Raw genomic sequence first — 21239 nt, 5'->3', positions numbered from 1 at the left:
GCAAATCTCTGCGTGCCACAAATTTCAAAAAGGATGGCCTTCCTATCATGATGGCTTTCTTATTTAACTCTGGCTGCCTTAAAAAAAAGATTCCTGGGAGCTGAAAACAAGTGCTTTCGCTGTCAGATAGATGGTGAAGGTGGTTGGCACCATACTTTTTTTGCATGTCCAGGGCTGAGGCTTTTTTGGGAGGCAGTTTTTTCTGATATCAAGCAAGCAATCGGAAAGAGTGTTTTGCTCGAGGCCGAAGCTGCTTTGTTTGGAATTTGCAGAGATGGAACCATGCTATCCGAGGCCGAAAAAGCCTTTGTATTTATTTCTTGTACGGTGGCTTGTTCTCTAATTCTGCAAAATTGGAAATCTAGTGAACCTCCCTCTCATTTGAAATGGTTCAATAAAATGAGAAGAACCCGAACATTTGAAGAAGCCTATGCTAGACGGGTGGGGGCTACTAAGACATTTGAAAAAAATTGGAAGTTTTTTTATGAATTAGAAAAGTTTAAAGAGGGATCTTAACACTCGGGCTGGTAAATTGATGTAGCAGCTCTTATATAAGGCATTAGCACTTTTTCTCATGGCACTTTAAAAGCACCAGTACTTTTCTAGTTGTAGCACTTCATAGAATTATGTATTTTGTATTCTGTTTTATTAGTCAATGATGTTATGAGCCGCTACACCCATAATCTTTCTTTTTAATAAGATGTTGTAGTTATGATGGCTTTAGGTGATAAAATGGCACTAGCACTTTATTGGTACTGCACCTTAGACACACTAGTAACTCTAGTAACTAAAGTGGAGTAGTGTGGCTCACTGGTTAGAGGCGGCAGACCCGAGAGCAGAGGACGGCCCGGGACCAGGGTTCGATTCCCGGCGCGGCAGGTTTCTGGACCAGGGTCAGCGGACTCGATAATTCTCTCGCCTCGGTGCCCACTCTGATCAGCGATCACACTCGGCAACTCTGGGCATTAGCTTGCCTCATCTTCACTAACGGCCCCACCAGACCGCCGGGGATGCCTGGTCTCACCCTGGAGATACCCATTAAGGGACCATCTCTCAGGGAAGCCAGGAAGGGTTTCGCAGCGGTCGAAGCGCCTTGGGACCCTACGGGTAAGTAGTTCGCAATATAAATGCCTATACATTACATTCCTCATCTTCACTAACGGCCCCACCAGACCGCCGGGGATGCCTGGTCTCACCCTGGAGATACCCATTAAGGGACCATCTCTCAGGGAAGCCAGGAAGGGTTTCGCAGCGGTCGAAGCGCCTTGGGACCCTACGGGTAAGTAGTTCGCAATATAAATGCCTATACATTACATTCTTCATTGCTGCTGCTTTCTAAGATACATTTTCACATTGTTAATTTGTGAACAAGTATATGACTAGCTGCTTTAGCTATAGCTCTTTTTCATTATGTATTGAGAGGCTGTCATTTCGTTTTTGTGCAAACTGGTTTTAATAATGATTTTAAGTATACTATGTATTTCATGAACCTAATGCTCGGCTCAAATTAAAAAAAAAAAAACATTCTGAATGATGTTATAAACTAAAAGCTGTGTAGCTTCAATCCTGACCTAGAGCATACATAATGTTTGGCGGAGTAGGAGCACAGCCATAAATCGGCAGAGCTCTTCCTGTGAAATATGCTGGTGTGGAAGCTCTGTTTGGAGTAAAGGAAAGCACTAGGTTTACATCAGCTGAGTTTCAGGAGGCTTAAACTGCGTTACCCCCTGGCCTGGATGCCTATCCACTAGTGAGCCACCAGATCACTGTAGCGCTCACGTTGCCCTATTCAAGCCATGTCTTAAATGGCGGTCCCAGCTAGAGAAAACACACAATGATCCCCTCCATGCAATGAGAATTCTCCCTGCATATCAGACTCGTTGGTGTTTTGTTTTATTAAAAACAATCCCCCCGCTTTGAATGTTGTAAAAAAGAATGAGAAATGTTTGCTGAGTGGGTGCATCATACATGCCACCTTGTCTGCAAAGTTCAGCAGCAACTCCACAGGAGTCAGATAGATCCCCATCTGCTTGGCGGGGATCTCTAAACATAGAGGGTGTTCTATGCAAAGGGAGCAGGACCCATACACAGGCTTCAGAGGAGCCCCATAATCTCCCCATCTACAACTATAAAAGATGTTAGAGAACCACAGGCATTTTTCATTTTTGGGCTTTAGGAACATGAAATTATTAGCCTGCTTTGCTGGTAATGAATTTCGAAAAAGCTAATTTCAAGCAACCTCAATGAAACTCCGAGTATATTGAATGGAAATGCCCTCCTCTGGTAGTGGAGTATTCTTTATCAAAGAAGGAGCCTAGTATGGGCATCTTTTTTCTATTCCTTGTTTAATGATAGTTTATCAAATGTTACGGTTCTTTTTTTCACTTTGCTTGAGTATCGTTACTTAACTTAAAACAAAAGTAAGTCAGGAACCGGTTTTTCTTCCAGTGCGTTCGATTATATCATAATTTAGGAGATACGTCCATTGGTTTGTTTATAATGTCTCTTTTGTTTATCAATCAGGTAGTGCAAGCAATAGATCAAGTACTCGAAGCACACTAAGTATCAGCAGCGGAGTTGAAGGTGACAGCGAGGTGATGTATCACTTTCTAATTATTTATATGTACTTGCTGTTAATATTCCAGAAGATGTTTGTTACTGGCATCCCTGTTAGAATTCCATGGTTGACACACAGTTCATGACTTGACCACCACAAATTGTGCCAAAGGAAATAATGAATTACGAAAACACCATATGGTCATATATCCCTAACTTGCATCCCACTCCACCGAAAGCGATAACCCAGGCGCTCACCACTCTAAATGGGCTGTCTGTTGAGGCACGTGGTATATCAAAATGGCCTATACTGAGTAGCGGCCCGCCCATCTTTGCCCCCACTGCGCAGACATGAATGGCACGCCTCTACATGTTATATGGACGGTCCGTGGCAGTAATTGCATATTACAGGCGACGAATAGATAGTGAGATTGTAGCAATAGTTGGTCATCCAGTGTAGCGCCAAGATTCTGGTGGGTGTTGGTCTTATGATGGGTAAACGAGATATCACAAGGTATTGGAGGAATGGTGCTTGAAGCACATTTACTTGTTGAAGAAGTAACAAAGGAAAGCAGTACACGTATCAGATACAGCATTCTGAAAGAGTTTGTTTTAATTAAGACAAAAAGAGGCATTGGGCAAAGGCTTTTTCAGTAATCATTGGATAGCACCGTCGTCTTCGATAGCATATTGGTGGCTCTCTTCATCTTTCTTTGAGTCTTTTGAATTCATGAGCCTATAATAACTGAAGCATCACCGGTCACAGAGGTAATCAGAAAATCCCTTAAATTATATTTCAATGAATCCTCTATGCAGACCCCATCAAATGTAGGAACTATGCTATGTAAAAGAAGTTACACAGAAGAATGCAAATCTGCTTTAATGGGTCTGGAGGGTTACTACTGGGCTGAGTCTAATTCAGATACATGTAAATGTTATCTCAGCAGTTGAGAAATAATAGATACCTTTTTGTAAAACAGAAGGTTCGGATTGTGTCACCAATTACATCATGATATCATTAAGAATCCTTTTGTAATAAAATATCTTTCTGATTCATGTAATAATCCAAGTAGCAAGATGAAGCATATCCTCTCGCCTTTCAGCTTTTGAGGCCAATGCCCCTAATGATAGGCGGGCACCAAAATAGCCACTCTAATAATCAAACATCCTTTATCTTTTTCAGTTTGAAAATGTACGAGTTTTCAATAATTTACAACATATCTATAATGACGTCAAAGAGCTCTATCCTCATCTTGGTACATTTATAATATGTTGTCTGTGTATACAGATAATGTTTCATTTTTTTTTTACAAAAGCGTTATCACCATATTCATTAGCATCATGCGGCTATGTGGTTCAGATGAGAACATGTCCCTTTTCCTCATCGAAATTGTAGGGACGATAAAACAGGCATCCAAACAGGCCCGCTCCTAGGATTTTTGGGGCCCTGGGTAAAAGGGAAGATGTGAGGCCCCGCTAATTTGCATGTGACATCACAAAAAGCAACATCATAGAAAGTGACATCACTGGACTTCTAATCTTCTATGGTATCGCCAAGGGACCTTGTGTGAATAAAAAGATAAATATCCAAATTAAATAAGTCCGTCTATTTTAAAGCGGTGTCACATTAAAAAGAAAAGCTAGGCACACGAGTCACAAAGATGGACTTCCTCACACAATGTTAACTGATTGTTTCCCGATTACTGCATGATAAAAGGTCAGGAACACTGCGGAATATTATTTGAATGCATCACTGAGGTAAAAATGATACAACCGGATATAGCGAAATAAAGTTGAGTTACAATGCATGTACCTGTTTATTTTTATTTCAAAGCTTTATAAATCACAGGTCAGAACTAAAAGGACAGCAGAGTTCTGTAGAAACAAAGCAAAGCATGTACAGTAGACAAGCTGGAGGCTTCCTCCATGTGAGGCAGCATCAAAGAAAGGTTAAAATTACCCCTGTACTGAATACGCTGTTTAAAATGTGATTTTTACAGTTCGGAAACGTATATGTCATTTGATTTATTCCTTTCATTTGGATTTTGTACTGCTGCATTTATGATGGAAAAATGAATATTCAAGTTCCAGAATGCAAGGAAACAACAGCTGAACTACTTGCATGTGGTTTAAAGAAGCAACTTGAGACCTCCTCTGGTGGAAGTCTTTGCTAGTGAGAGTTACAGTTTTAATATAAATCCCTTGCACCGGGACTTGAAAAAAAGTTTGATTTTGCACTTATTCTTGAACCATTAGTGAAGCCAGTTTTGAGGCTAACGCAGTGGACAGCTTTGGTTTGACTTTGTTCACGCTAGTTTGTGTGTTTGTTGCATCAGTATACCAGTGCTGTTTATTCCTGCTGCAGCTATGAAATGAGAGTTTAGGCCTTTCTATCATCTGGCCAGAGAGATAATATCAGCAATTAGGTTTTGCCTCAAGACTACTGCGGAACAGTTCTATTTTTAGTTAGAAACTGGAAGCTGATACCTTGCTCATCCCCACAGAATTGGTCTTATATACTTTTGGAATCATTAAGAAATGATTGCATTGCATTGCTGAGAGGATGTTGCTAAAGAGCCCCTGCTGTGGTGGTGACATAGAGGGACATTGCTGTGTACAACCCACATTAGGGAGCATATTATAAGTGTTTGAACAAGTGGGACCTAAAATAGGGAGTCAGACTTTGTTAATGGGGGCAATATGCATGAAGCTCCCTACAAGTTTGTCATACTGGGAGGCTAGTACTGGCTAGCAGGGGTCACCAAGGTGCTTTTCTCTGCAGTGTTCTTCAAGTAGGCACAACGAAAACACTAATACATTTCTTTTGGACACCTTATCTATTGCTACAAGCACAATATACACCTCAGGCACAGCACACAGCACCATAAGGCTCTCCTTAGAACTTTACACCTAAAACAAAACATGCTACAACTACTAGTGTAACATTCAAGTAGCAGTTGCGTTGCACTCAAAATGTCATACATTGAATATAGATATGCCATAGACAAACACAGGGCAAATACAGAAATGTCTCACATAGGCAGGGGATATCCAGAAAATCTAAATATCCCCCACTTTGAACCAAAGTTTTTATGGCAAGTAATTGCAACCCTCCTCAGAAGAGCTCTCTTGTCTCTTCCATCTAAGCATCTATCCAGTCATCCCTTAATCCTCCCATCCACCTTCTGCTATCCACCATTTCTCTTTATATTCTGTCATCCATTTGTTCTTTCATCCATCATTTAGTCTTTCACCATTCTGTATGTCCGTCCATCCCTGTCCCCATCCATATCCAAACCTATGCATCCATCATTTAACTCATCCATCCCATCATCCACCCTTTCACTCATACATCCGACCATCCTTTTCGATCATCCATCCATCCTATCGCTCATCCTAAGTGCGATTCACAATGTCAACGGACCAGGGCTTTGCTGTCTGACTTATTCGTGCAGAGAATACTATAATCAGTGCATGTACATTTTACTCAACTTTTATAAATTTTCTTCAACGCAGCAACCGGTAGAAGAATGATGTATTCAGAAAGAAGCTGGAACTTCCATGTAGATCAAGCAAGTTACTTTATTTAATTTAAGATGTTAAGTTAAGAAGATAAAACGATAACTCCATCAGGAGCAGCTGTCCTGCTGCTCAGCCCTCACCCAACTGACATTCACAAACCTCTAACATTCCATTCATCCAACATTCCACATCACATGCATTCTAGCTGAGCAGCAGGAAGATATAAGATACAACATTTCTCCCTTCGTTGGGGAATTCAAATGGATCAAATAAAACATTGACAACATGTCTAGTACATATGGTCAGTAAATTAAAGACACTACGGCTAGTACATATGATTAATGCATTCAATAAATTTTAAAAACTGCACAAATTAAAAATATGCAATATAATCAATATACAATACACTTCCTCATACCACGCATTACAACCAGTGACACAATCATCAAACTGACACGAAAAGATACATCCTGTCACTTCCCATACTGAAACATGCTGAAACGTAATATAACATCTCATCTCGCACACTACAATCTGAGCAGCGCCTCACATTGCTTCCTGAAATATACAACTATCCTACATCGAACACCAACAAGCCCATATGCCATCAATCATACCAGTTGGCCAGACCAGTACAACAAGCAAGACACACAGGAACAAATCATAACACCATATGTCAGGAAACAACGTGCACTCCTCAGACAAAGAACAAACACTCACAAACCTCATTCAAGCGCCAAACAACACCCTTGGTGACATAATCACCAACAATCAACCATCACAAAGAATGAGTGTGGCCATGCACAACATAGCCGCCTCATACACAACACCTGTTGTGGAACTTCCCTTGATGACTTTTTAACCTGCTGCCAACGCAACCATAACGTGCGAGGCAAAGCACATTCCCAACACAACCCTGACGTGTGAGGGACACTCCCAATGCAACCATGACGTGCGAGGGACACTGCCAAAGCAACCTTAACGTGCGAGGCAAAACACCTTCTCAACACAACCCTGACGTGTGAGGGACACTTCCAACGCAACCATGACGTGCGAGGCAAAACACATTCCCAACACAACCCTAACGTGTGAGGGTCACTCCCATCGCAACCATGACGTGCGAGGCAAAACACATTCCCAACACAACCCTAACGTGTGAGGGACACTCCCAACGCAACCATAAAGGGGAGGGACACTACACCTACTACCAAACTACACTAATACTGAGAGATTATACTGCAGTCATCTCATACACACCCAAACCAATGAGTGGCCATACAACCTGGCTCCACTCACACACAACACCTGTTGTGGGACAGCTCTTGGTGACTTATGCACCTGCTACCAAACTACACCAATACTGAGAGACTATACTGCAGTCATCTTAAACATAACACAAACAAGAGTGGACTAACAACTTGACTCCAATCAAAAAATAACACAAATGGATGCTACACTCTGTTGTGCTCTAGTTCTGGGACAAATGTTGCCGACGTTGGCTCTTCCACCACGTCTTCATGCTTCCTTTGCATTTCCTGTCATTCATTTTGCCAGTTATAGTTCTTCTGCTCAGCCCTCACCCAACTGACATTCACAAACCTCTAACATTCCATTCATCCAACATTCCACATCACATGCATTCTAGCTGAGCAGCAGGAAGATATAAGATACAACAAAGAACTTTAATAACAACAAGGGACCCCAATTTTAGTCAGCAGGGACCATGGGGAGCATACTTTTTGAACAACAACAGTGGTCCCAAACATTGAAGGATATCACATGAATAAAATATAGACAGAGTCAATCTATACTTTCAAGAAAGACATGTCCAGCCGGACAGGGGTCTTCCAGAGACTTTACTCGAGAATTATGTATTGAAATCACATAAAAATCATCCAACAATCACCAAGGGTGGACCACAAGCCTGTGTCCAGTACTAACAGAACAAGTACAAGAGGTGATGTAGACAGCAGAGAAGGGCTTAGTAAGGCAGAAAAACGTTACTCTATAAACAGTACAATTATACAGAGTATACCAAACATGCACTGGACATTTTAGTAGTATTCACAGTTAGGTTCAAGTGCATAAAAGGTCGACGGCGTTTCGGACCCCTATAAAATATCAGGGACCATCATCAGGACAAATACATTGAAAAGCCTTAGATTAATTAAGCCTCAAAATGCCTAAAGGGGGGAAAAGGAAAAAAGCAATATTCAAAACACATACAGGAAAAATGAAGGTATGATCTGTAACATAGTGACTTGAGTGTGACCAGTGAGCGACAAGGTACCGGTCAAGTATATCAAGTGGACTATGGTGCTGGTGTGCACATTATTATCCGTGATCCCGAAGCGGGAGAGTTACATATAATAGTGAGAGTGTCCAGTCAAGAACGTAATTAGGCGCGGTGACTAAAATAAAATTGGCCTCGCAGTCAGGGAGTGATGTCGGGTGAAAGCGATGGTAAAACGGGGCAAGACGCGTGATCGTGATGAAATAACGTGAAGAGATAATGTGAGGAACCGGCCGGTGCGGTTGATTCAAAAAAGTGCACAAGGGCTCACCGGTGAGCCCTTGTGCACTTCCCGCTTCGGGATCACGGATAATAATGTGCACACCAGCACCATAGTCCACTTGATATACTTGACCGGTACCTTGTCGCTCACTGGTCACACTCAAGTCACTATGTTACAGATCATACCTTCATTTTTCCTGTATGTGTTTTGAATATTGCTTTTTTCCTTTTCCCCCCTTTAGGCATTTTAAGGCTTAATTAATCTAAGGCTTTTCAATGTATTTGTCCTGATGATGGTCCCTGATATTTTATAGGGGTCCGAAACGCCGTCGACCTTTTATGCACTTGAACCTAACTGTGAATACTACTAAAATGTCCAGTGCATGTTTGGTATACTCTGTATAATTGTACTGTTTATAGAGTAACGTTTTTCTGCCTTACTAAGCCCTTCTCTGCTGTCTACATCACCTCTTGTACTTGTTCTGTTAGTACTGGACACAGGCTTGTGGTCCACCCTTGGTGATTGTTGGATGATTTTTATGTGATTTCAATACATAATTCTCGAGTAAAGTCTCTGGAAGACCCCTGTCCGGCTGGACATGTCTTTCTTGAAAGTATAGATTGACTCTGTCTATATTTTATTCATGTGATATCCTTCAATGTTTGGGACCACTGTTGTTGTTCAAAAAACAACAAAGAACAACACATGATTAAACCGAAATTCAACATACACACTAACAAGCAGGTGCCTAGTTCTTCTTGTGGAACAATTTAAGAAGACCTTGGGAGGAAGATAGACTGGAGAATAGCAGAAAGCTGACTACACTGAATCTGCTGGTAGTAAGTGAGGAACTAAACAAACAAGATGGTCCCAGATGGGTACAGAATGCAGCAGTCCGACTAGTATGTGGCATTTCACTCAGAGTACATATCTCCCCACATCGCCGCTCGCTTCACTGGTTACCCATATGGAAAAGGGCTGAATTCAAAGCCCTTACACTGGCTCATAGGGCAATCAAAGGGAAGGGCTCTGCTTATCTTTCGTCCTGTCTGCGCCCCCACAAAAACATCAGATCCCTGCGATCAAGCTCCAAAAATCTCCTCACCATCCCGAGATTTAAAAAAGATGCGTTCGGGAGGAAAAACTTTCCAAACATGCACTGCATCTCACTGGAATAAACTTCCCCAGACCATTCGTTCAATCCAGGAAGAATCCTCTTTTCGTATGGCATTAAAACATACCTTTTCTGCTAATACTCATGGAGAAAGAGTCATCTCACCCTCAGGAGCGCCAGGACACCCCGTTGGGGTAGCTGCACGCGATATAAGAGACACTAAATAAATAAATAAATAAAATACCTACGGAATTCATTGTTGAACTACTGAGGATGTCATATAGCTACTTCTTTTCTATATACTGTGTTAAGTTAGCATGAGCTTATTAAATGTTTAAACGCCATTTTTCCTTTTGCTTCATTTTTTCGCACGACACATGATTGTTATTTTAGTTTTCAACCTAGAAGAGCGTTGTGATTTACTTGGGAAATAATATGTTATTGCTCTGATATCAACTTTGCTCGGTACACTGTCTGCACAGTGAGTGCTGACGCTTCCACGGATAACTCGACAAAGTGTTGTTGTGAAGTCTGATCTTCACACCTTTCTAGACATAACACAAATGCAACTGCTGCCAGAATCTGGCTCGAAGCGAGTTTTATATTGCTTTGCAGAAAACACATGTAACACACTTGATGGTGCTTCGCATGCAGAGAGCTGGTGGAAGATGATGTGATCCTCTGCCACTGAGATTTTGAGGTATGGGCCCGCCCTGCTAAAACCCAAATGAGATCTTCATAGATATAAAATACTATGCTAGTTAGGGAGGGTGAGAAATAGGTGTTGTTAATTCCTATTCATTTCAGCATCTTAGCATGCTGTCACCGTTCGCTTTCTATGGACTAGTAACTATGCTGATAACTTTGATTCTTATAATATGTTTGCTTGTATTATATAAGATACTGCATTTGAGAACCCTGCATTAGTAAAAAAATATTTAAAATATGCATGTGTCCTCATTTACTCCACGTTCTGGTTTGAAATGATTATATAGCGAAAGAGTGTTCATGTGTTCCATGATACCTGAGGTACTCTAAGTTCATGTTCTGGCTTGTCTAAACATTGGGAGTTTGTTATGACCAATGAGACACTGTAGCTAGCTCGGTAAGGGGATTTTGGGTACTGAGGTGAGTTTTGGGCCATCCTAATTCACCGAGGTTCCAGATCTCTATGCACAGTTCTGTAGGAGAACGGAATTCCCGCTACATGGCGCCCATACATTGTTGGCCTTATATCATGACACTCGAGTAGTATATCATTCAATCCTTAGCCCCTTCACTGTCGTTTCCGGAAAACGGTGGTGTTGGAACAAACCTACCTATTTGTGAGATAGGTCTTTTCAAGCTTCAATCTTTTTAAAACGGTTTCCTTGAATTACTACCCAGTTGTGCTACAAAGTTTATTTGTTTTTCTTAGTTCCTATGTTGTCATGGCTGCTGTGGACATTCCGCAGCATAGTCGCATTGCCTTGCGCGATCATTTGCGGATTTACAATGTACCTTTGGAAGGCTTGGCCGTGATAATGGTGGTGAGTGCGGATGCTGCTTACCCTTACGAACTGTTTTATTCGTGGGTGACATTTCCGGCGGTAGACGCTAATTCTGGTGTGTTCCACACATACACTCCCTCTGCTGTACCGAATGAGTATACTCCATACAGGGCACAGGAAGTACCTATTGATGTTTGGCAGTATCATGTTTGGTATGGTGGCGCCCTACCCCATACTTTGACCGCTCCGGGGTTAGGTCCTTTGTCCATTCCAGGCGCTAGTTGGCCTGTTTTGGCGGGTTTTACTCCTCATCCTCTACACTGCAATTGTAACGTAGCTGAACTTCGGAGACTACATGTGGTCTCCATTGCCGTGATTAGAGCCTTAGTGCACTACATGGGCCGTAATCTTCCGGTTGGACCTCCGGGGGTGCGGCACTTCCAGCCGGACAGGGTGGTTTGAAACTCAGTCCCGTGATGGTCAATGCTGTGATGGGCAAGAAGCCCCAGGATAAGGATGATTTTCCTTTCTGGCTTGCCGAGAAATTTGACCAGCTGGAAGCTGTATTTCCTAATACGACTCCTGGTGAAAAACACAGGTTTCTAACTCTTAGTTTGCCGAAAGATTTGGCCCCTGAACTCGTTGACTGTGAGACCTGGGGTAAGACTTTTGCGGCGGTCTTTGCGAGGTGCTACGGCACTCCGTCTATGTCTGTCCTGCCTACGGTCCTTAAACGTGCTCAAGATGATCACGGACCGGAGTCTGCGGTTGAGTTGGGTATGCGCCTGTGTGGTTCCTTTGATGTGGTTTGCGATCTGATCCTTGCGAATGTCAAGGGGGATGCAGTGAACTTTCAGGTAGCGAACGCTTTGGCTGCAATTCCCGATGTCGAAATACCCCGGCAGTTGGCGAGAATTATTGTGGCGGCTTACAAAACCGTGGGTCGCAATAGTAAGGGTCTTAAACCTTTTTCTGTTAAGGAGAAAAAGCAACCCCAGGGACAGACTTCGGAAACGGAAGTTCAGCCCAAGTCCAAGAAACAGAATTGGCCTAAAAAACAAAAACAGGGAAATCAACAGCAACAACAACAAACACAGGTTTCACGCCCTGCGTCTCCATTGCCTGCGCAAACAGAACGTGTTTATGACTTGCGCGATCGCGCAACGATTAAAACACCTGATCGATTTCAGGTTTCTGATCAACGCTCTCCTCGTTCCTTTCAGGACTCATCGGCCTCGTCGACCGGTGGTGGAGGGGGCGGCCCCGCCCGAAAGACAGTGCAGGAAAGCAGGACGGCTCGACACCGAGGAGACCACAGTTTGCAAAAAAGAAAGTCGCTGCTTTAGCAGCGCATCGATATGCCACAGATTGTGAGAACGCGGCTTCGGAATCTGACGTGGGCTCTGACCTTGCTGGACAGCGCAGCAGAGATTACCATAGTGAGAGAGGCCCTCCGTCCACTACTGAAGGTGACAGCGACTGATACTTATGTTGTGATAGAAACAGCTGATAGACTTTTTGAAATTGTCCTGTTAATTGAAGGTGACATACAGCGAACCATAAAAGGGGTATTTTGGGAAACTCTTTCGTCTACGTATGACATTTTGCTTTCTGAGGCTGGCTGGCCCCCACCTTTTGTTCTCGCAGCTCCGCGAGGGGAGGAGGTAATCCTTCCCAGTTTCGCGAACACGGTCTCGAAAGAGGATGCGCTGCATTTTGCAGAAGAGTGGGCTCTGGCTCTAGTGCCGGCTGTGTACCACAATCAATGTGGTTGGGATAAATTGTCCCCATGCCACGAGATTCCTTTACGGTCTCAGCCGCAGCCTCAACCTCAATATCCCATAAGACGTGAAGCTAAAGCTTCCGTTGCGGCAATCCTTGAACAATTGGAATATCAAGGTGTAATTGAAACATGTGTGTCACCGATGAATAACCCTCTTTTTACTGTAAACAAGCCTGACGGTTCATATCGTTTGGTGTTGGATTACCGGCATTTAAACTTGCATTGCTGTAACTGTGCAGTACAGAATACTCATGGCTCTGCCCTAGTGAATAGTCTTGTGCGTAAGTGCTTTAAAACCACGCTTGACATTTTCAATGGTTTTTATGCCCATAGATTGGACGGTCTAAGTTCCCAATGGACCTCCTTTACTTGCGGCGGTGTTTAAAAACAGTTTTGATGTTTGCCTATGGGCTATAAGAATAGTCCTGGGATTTTTACTGCCCGCATAGTCTCTCTTTTGAAGAGAATCGACCCAGATGCTTGTTCTTATGTGGATGACATATATCTCACAGACGACGAACTTTGGGAGCATCTGTGTCGAGTCAACGGAATAATTTGTACCTTTGCAAATTTGGGTTACAAATTTAACTTTGCAAAATCACACATTGCAGAGTACACAGTGTTGTTTCTGGGCTACGAGCTCAACAATGAGGGAAAAGGTTTGGCTCCTCACTTCCTGGAGAAATGCGCACAGCTGCGCGCTCCAACGACACTGAAAAAATTACAATCTTTACTGGGCTTCTTGAATTTCGGGAGGACATACATTCTGGAATATGCCCAGCATATCAAGCCTTTGTATGCTTTGATACAACCAACTTTTTCCAAATCATGCTGGCTGCCTGAGCATTCAGCTATTCTGCAGTCTTTGCAAGCTGATCTGCTCGCTTCTAAATTCTTACAGACTCATGATAACCAGACCAACCTGGTGATAAGAATTATCCCTGGGATGGTAGGTTTCACGTACCTAACTTTTAATGAAGGAGACACAGTACCTATTGCTTACAAGTCACACTTGTACACTTCGGCTGAAATGCGATTTTCCACTGTGGAGAAAGTTTTGACGGCTGTGCAGATGGCAATTCTCAAGGAACGTGCCCTGTCGCAGGGAAAATACATGTTGGTTGTTACCCCGTGTCCTGCATTGGAGGCAGTTACGAAAGCCAGTGTACCAAATTCTAAAGCTTTGCACCCTCTGTGGATTCAATGGGCTGCATCCTTGACGTCCCAGGATGTCACGTTTATTTTTGACGCCTCGTTACGGTCGCAGGAGTACTTACAGTATGAATTTGTTCATCAGGCTCCTTTAGCAATGCGACCTTTGGAGGATTTCCATTGCATCATTTACAATGATGGTTCGGCGCAGGTTGCGCATGGCTCAAAACATGCCTACGTTTCCGCATGCGTCATTGTGGTTGGTGCCATGGTGGACGATGAGTTCAAGTCCAGTGTCGTGCATACGCAAACACTAGGGGACTGCACCGCACAATTAGCAGAACTTCGTGCTCTGATGCTTGCATTGGAGTACGCTGATCCAGGTGTGACGACTTTAATTGTAAGTGATTCCTGTGTCCAGTCTTACAATGAGAACTTGATCTTTTGGATTCAGAATGACTTTCGTGTTTCCAAGGGTAGCACAATAAAACATAAGATGATCTGGGTCCGAGTGGCTGAACTTAAGGAAAAGTTGCCACTTGTTTTTGTGATTCATTCTCTTGGCCAGCAGCATGTTGGAGTTCACGCTGTTGGTAACTCGCTTGCTGATGAAGCGGCGAAATCAGCAGTATCAAAATATTTAGTTGCAGCAGTTACACAGTCCAAAAGTAAAATAGATGATGACATCTTGGCGGCTGTAGCTGCCACTGAGAAGGGAGGTAAATATCCTACGGGGTTCCCTTCGAAGTACACATACCACTTAAGTCCCGATAAGGTTCCTTATGTGAAAATTTCTGAAGTTGGGGAACGGTTGATTCCCAAATTGGATCGCCGGGCTACGTTGATTACAGCGACACATGAAGGTGTGGCGTCTGCGCATGCGGGCGTCTCGGCCACTGTAACTAAGCTACTACAACGTTTCTGGTGGCGGGGACTGTACAAACAGACGCGCGATTATGTCCTTCAATGTGACATTTGCCAGCAGATTAAGCCTTCGACTGCTGCGTGTCCGCCTCAGACACAGTTGTACATATCTAATAAACCATTGGGTTGTGTTTATTTAGATCACTGCAGTCCTTTTTCCTCTGATACTGCGTATAAGTACATCTTAGTAGCAGTTGATTCATGTACACGCTTTGTGTGGGTCTGGCCCCATCGCAGCGCTGATTCACGGACTGTCATAAGAGATTTGCGTTGCTTTGTAGGGATTTTTGCCTGTGGTACCTTCCATTCGGATCGGGGTCCGGCTTTCGCCTCTAAGGCGTATAAGGATGCTATGATTTCGTTGGGGATCCAAGTCAAGTTTTCGACTCCATACAGACCTGAGGGTAATAGTGTAGTGGAACGAATGAACCGTGACTTAAAGCAATCTTTGACAGCTCGAGTTATAGGCACTGGCAGAAACTGGTTGGCCCATCTCAATGGCATGCAGCGTGCACTTAATAATCTCCCTAGAAGGTCTCTGGGTGGGCGGACCCCGTACGAAATGCTCTTTGGTATCAAGATGTATGTCCCTGACCTCGGCGGTCTAGACTGCGTGGCCCAAGCCACGGCCTTTGACGTAGATGAACATTGCAATGTTTTACAGTATCTACAAAAGACCAGAGACAGTCTTGCAAAGGAACATTTGCCCTCCACATTGGATGATGTGTTGCAGATCCCGGTAGTTGGCTGGCTACCCCGAGTTGGAGAAATGGTTTGAGAGAAGATCGATAACAAGAAAGAATTTGGTCCTTCCTATCGAGCTCCAGTTCCCGTTCTTGGAGTGAAGGGTACAAGAACAGTCATCATTTTACCACCACTTCCAGGTCATAAGGAAAACAGGTTTATCTCAATTGACAATGTCAAGATACACAGGGTGGCCGATTCTTCATAGTATGACACCGGCGGTCTCCTGTCCTTCGATTGTGAGAAATTCTGTTTTGGCCACTACTTCTAATGCTGAGCCAGAAGTGGCCTCGTGATGCCTGCTGTTTCCCATCCTTTATTAAGTACTCTGCCTGTTAATAACATTGATGACCTAGATTACGCCTATCCTGCTGACTTATTGATTCCTGATTTGCAAACAAGTTTGGCCACAGAATCCAGATTCTCCTTTGACTCTGTTTTAGTGAATTTGAAAAACCCCTCACGTTTTCCAGTTTATGCCACTTTATTTAAAAAACATTTTTTGATCTCCCCCTTGGACATATATTTGGCTGGTACTTTTTTCATTTTACCTTTTCATGTCAATTGGCTTTGTGTTTTATTTTTTCCGTCTTATCGATGGACACTATGTCGAGGAGAGAACATGCATTCGGCATCTTAATGGAACTTTGGCCCCCCTTTCCTCGTCACATTCTGCACACAGACTGAAGAGAGACTTGAGTTTTGTTAACATCACTGCTTGGCCTGTTCTTGATGGTATTGTGAGGGATGCGGTTAAATTTCAAATCCATGGCCCTACTGAAGTGGTTAATGACCCTAATGTGCTCAGAATGAACATGGGGGATGTGGTGAAACAAAACATACGTTCTGATGATTGGGATATTCAGGCCGTCGAATCACTTTTCACTGATTTGAAATATTATGCTGCCTTTGATGCTGAAGATTTGTATTTAGAATCTGCTAATTATGGTGAATTGTTTTGCTTCCAACATTTTGGTAACCATTATCTACATAAAATGAGTTCCAGAAGAAGTACTGTGAATTACACACAGTGGGAACATTGCCCAGCACCATTACAAAGCAGCTCTAGTACATTATTGAAAAAGTACACTTATTTTACCGACTTTAATCAATCAAATCCTGAGTCCTTTTATTTTAAAATGACACAAAAGTCCATGTCCAAAGTTAGACTTACCGATACTAAATTATTGCATTCGAAGTCCTTCCTAGACAAGTTAGCTGTAGAGGGCTACGAGCTATGGAAGGAAACCATTGACCTTAAATCTGTTTGGGGTTCTAAAAGTTGGCAGGTACAAGGCGTTGAGGCTTTGCACCGTGCATGTCTCATCCCGAATCATATTTTGTTTTTAAATTCTACCATTTTCCAGACAACATGCTTTGGATTGGCAACTTCTAAAAAATTAAATTTAGTTTAGTTTAGTTTAAAGGGGTTTATAAAGCGCCTGGTGACGCCTCCCGGCGTGTCCCCGCGCTGTGGAGAGAGCATTTTATGAGGAGAGAGAGGAGTACCATTATGAAGTAAATAAAAAGGTTTTCAGCCTCTTTCTAAAAGAGGCCTCATTAGTCTCTAGCCTAGTGTCCGTGGGCAGGAGATTCCAGTGCATGGCCGCTAGTGAGCGGAAGGACCTGCCTCCCATTCTGGCTTTTTTGGGGCGAGAGGTTCTGAGCAAACCCATTCCCTTAGATCTGAGGGATCTGTTAGGTTCATACAGGGATGCCAGATCCGACATATAAGCCGGCACTCTTTGGTGGATTATCCTATGGCACCATAGTAGAGCTTTGAAAACAATTCTCTTGCTAATAGGTAGCCAATGGAGGGATGCCAGAGAGGGTCTCGAGGGGGCTCTACGGGGAAGCCTTAACACCAGGCGTGCTGCAGAATTTTGTAGAACCTGTAGTTTCTTGATTTTTTTTTGCAGATGTACCCAGGAGCAGCACATTCCCGTAATCAATACGGGAAGTGATTAGTGCCTGCGTCATGGTGCGTCTGGAGTTCAGAGGCAGCAGGTCAAGGGTGCGATTGAGCGTTTTCATTACTCCAAGACATTTGCCTACTGTTTTCTTGATGTGGCTATCAAAAGACAACTTATTGTCTACCCAGACACCTAGATTTTTTGCTTCCTGGTTGGGAGGGGGCAAAGGACCCAAGCAGTTGGGCCACCATTCTTTTGTCCATTTTGCCTCATTGCCTCCAATTATAAGAACCTCCGTTTTAGTGCCATTTAGTTTTAGACAGTGCTCTGTCATCCAAGTGGCAAGCTTATTCATGCAAGCATTGAAGTTGTCTGCTTCCAGAGAAGGGGCTTGAGACCGTGATATTAGAAGTTGCGTGTCGTCGGCGTAAGAGACAAGCTCTACGCCGAACGATTGCACCACTTCTGCCAGGGGGGCCATGTATAAATTGAACAGGGTGGGACTCAGGGCAGAGCCCTGAGGAACCCCCTGTTCAAGCATCACGCTGTCTGAGAGAAAAGTCCCTCTTTGGACTTGAAAGCTCCTGTTGATCAGAAAGGCTTTCAGCCATCCCAGTGCCTTATTGATGACTCCCGCTCTGTTTAGACACTGTAGCAGGATGGAATGCGCTACAGTGTCAAACGCGGCACTGAGATCCAGCATGATGAGAGCCATGGTCTTACCCTCATCCGCTCCTTCTCGTAGGGTTTCAGTAGCCCTCAAGAGAGCTGTCTCTGTGGAGAAATTCGACCTGAAACCCGATTGAGATTTATGAAAAACATTATGGGCTTCTAGATGTTCCATAAGTTGGGTATTAGCAATTTTCTCAGCTAGCTTTGCAAGGTAAGGTAGCAAAGATATTGGGCGAAGGTTTTCCAAAATGTCTTGACTTATGTTCGGCTTTTTTTTAATCGGTAACACTACTGCCTGTTTCCATTCCACAGGCAAACAAGCCGTGGAGAAGGAGACTTGAAGCAGATGTCTGAAGTGAGGCTCTAGTGCAGAGAAAGCATCAGCTAGAATTTTAGGAGGCGCAGGGTCTCGAGGAGATCCTGATTTGATGTTCTTGCACATTTTAGCCAAAGCTTCAAAGGGAGGAACTTCAAATGAGCCTAGGCACTCTGGAGTGTTTATGAGATTATCATTTTCAATAAATTCAGTAGCCGACTTTATATTATTGGAAAAGCTGGCATAGATTTTAGTAATCTTTCCTGAGAAGTACTGGGCAATTTTGTCACAAGTTTCCACAGAATCGTTTTGGGAGGAAGGAGTCGCGTCCACTATGGAGATTTCTTTGTATATTTGATACAGTTCCTTAGAGGAGTTTTCTGCTTCCATAATGCGGGTATGATAATGAGCTGCCTTAGACAAGCGTATAGTTTTGTTGTATACTCTTTGCGCTATTTTGTACTGGGTTTTAATTTCTGGGCAAAATTTCTGGCGCCATGCTCTTTCAAGCTTTTTACATGCCGTCTTCATGGTTTGCAGTTCTTGACTGAACCAGGGAGCAGCTTTTTTTGTTCTCCTGGCGTTGGTCGTGGTGCGAATAGGGGCAGTGATATCAAGGGCCTTGGTGACGAATGTGTGTATGTGCTTATTAACTGTCTCGCAATCATCCCCTTTAGGAGGGCCTTCATCCTGGACAATTTTAGTGAAAGATTCTATTGAGAAGTTCTTCCATTTTCTGCGTTTATAACGTAGAGATTGATGTCGATAATGCTCGGTTCTGTCTAGTTGAATTGTTATGGGGATGATGTAATGATCCGACCAAGGTATGGGTTGAGGATCTGAGGTATGGACTCCCTTCCAGTTGCCAAAAACGGGGTCTAACAAATGTCCTAGTTGATGTGACAGTTCCTTATTCTTTAATTCGAGCTGTACCGAGAGTAGCTCAGCTTGAATATCAGTTGCGTCAGTATCTAAGGGGTCAATACACCTACTATCCCTATTTTGGAAGAATATTCCGGTTGGAATAAGTTTTACACAGTTTTCCATTGGTGAATTGCAAACACTATTGCACAATTCATCCTTTAATGTGTCCAGTTTGAATCCAAAGGGTTGGTTAATGTGGTACAGAAGCTCTGATTCGTGCCAACGTCGCTTTCTGGGTTTAGCTGACGGTTTTACACAAGTCAGGCCTGAACCCCGTTTTGCAACTAACCATTCTGTCACCACTTACTCTGTAGGCAAATTGTGTCAGAATTGGCTTCAACATGCTACATTGGCTGCAGTTAAGTTACATCTATCCAAACTGACAGATGATGTGGATTTAAATGATTTCATATAAGGCCCGGCTAGTGGTAGGTCTAAAAGATTTTTTAATGCGATTTACAATGAAATCTGGAAAACATCACAGGTTGAGGCTGCTAAGCGCCTTAGAGCAATAGATCAAGCTAATTTGGAAAAGGTGCTTGCAGTTGTGGATAATAGTATTAACATGCTTTCTTCACGCATTTACACGTTGAATAATATTGTATCTTCTGTTGTTTATATTGTACATGATGAAGTGTCTGTGTTATACCATGGTCAAAATCAATTGCGTTACATTATGCAATTTGCATGGACCCTGCAGACGCTTAAGGCTGGTAGGGTGCCTTGGAATTACATGAACGTGTCCTCCCTCTTTGCCCCTTTTAATTTAACAGACAAGCAACGCATGCTTTCAATGCGTGATGCATCCTTTTCCATGTTACACATTGAGAGGTTGGAATCTATACCGTTCTCGGTAGCTGAGGCCACTGCTGCAACGTGGCTTATCCACGGATTAATCACATTACCATTTGCCTTGTACAAATTTACAAATTGTATGCGATATATTGCGATAGGGAGATATGAACCATTAGGTAGCTTGTTTCTCCATGAAGCATGGTCGCTTCCATTCACTTATAGGTGCCTGAAAGACGAGAAAGAAGTTTATCTTAAGGGGGAGGAATGCACAGAGACACCTGATCATTCATTGATATGCAGACACATCTAGTTGCACGGTTCTTGTAACCAGGACCGGCCAAATTTAGCCTGTGTTTTGAAAGGTACTCCGGTTCCCGCAATAGTTCCCACTTTCACTTTGCTGGCGAACGGTAGTTATTTACTGTTGAATAACGAAGAATGTTGTGGGTTAATTAAAGGTATCGCTTATGTGGTAACAGTATCAGAACGTGTGGTCTGTTGCAAAAACGTTCTGTATCCTCCTACACATGGGAATTCAGATGTTTCCATCTGACCGCGCATCCCAACCTTTAAGCAGAGTTCAATGGTATGAGTAGAACAAGAGCCCTTTTGTCTCAAAAAGAGGTGGCCCTGAGTTCGGCCCGAGAAACATTTGTCCTTCACATAGCTAACACGCGCACAGAGGTGCAGGCGCTTTTAAATACTGATTTGCCGTTACATTTCAGCGAGCTGGTTCATCAAATCTTTATTGCCTCCTCCACTTCTGGCCTCGCTCATTTTTTTAAAATAGTTAGCAGTGGTCTTGTGACTTCCTTCGA

The 21239-nt window shown here is 43.2% G+C and overlaps 1 protein-coding gene across 3 annotated transcripts in view; it reads left to right on the top strand.

The window, feature by feature from the left end:
• Positions 1-21239, top strand: part of PIK3AP1 (phosphoinositide-3-kinase adaptor protein 1) — a 1689354-nt gene that overhangs the window by 1530923 nt on the left and 137192 nt on the right. For all 3 annotated transcript variants that reach the window (XM_086922323.1, XM_086922324.1, XM_086922325.1), the window contains one exon: positions 2524-2594. In XM_086922323.1, the coding sequence (XP_086778449.1) occupies positions 2524-2594 (71 nt within the window). The remainder of the gene's footprint in view (positions 1-2523; positions 2595-21239) is intronic.

Source organism: Lissotriton vulgaris, chromosome 5 (genome assembly GCF_964263255.1).
Source record: "Lissotriton vulgaris chromosome 5, aLisVul1.2, whole genome shotgun sequence".
NCBI classification, from domain to species: domain Eukaryota; kingdom Metazoa; phylum Chordata; class Amphibia; order Caudata; family Salamandridae; genus Lissotriton; species Lissotriton vulgaris.
The sequence above is the reverse complement of the archived record's forward strand: the minus strand, read 5'-3'. Positions and strand labels throughout refer to the sequence as shown.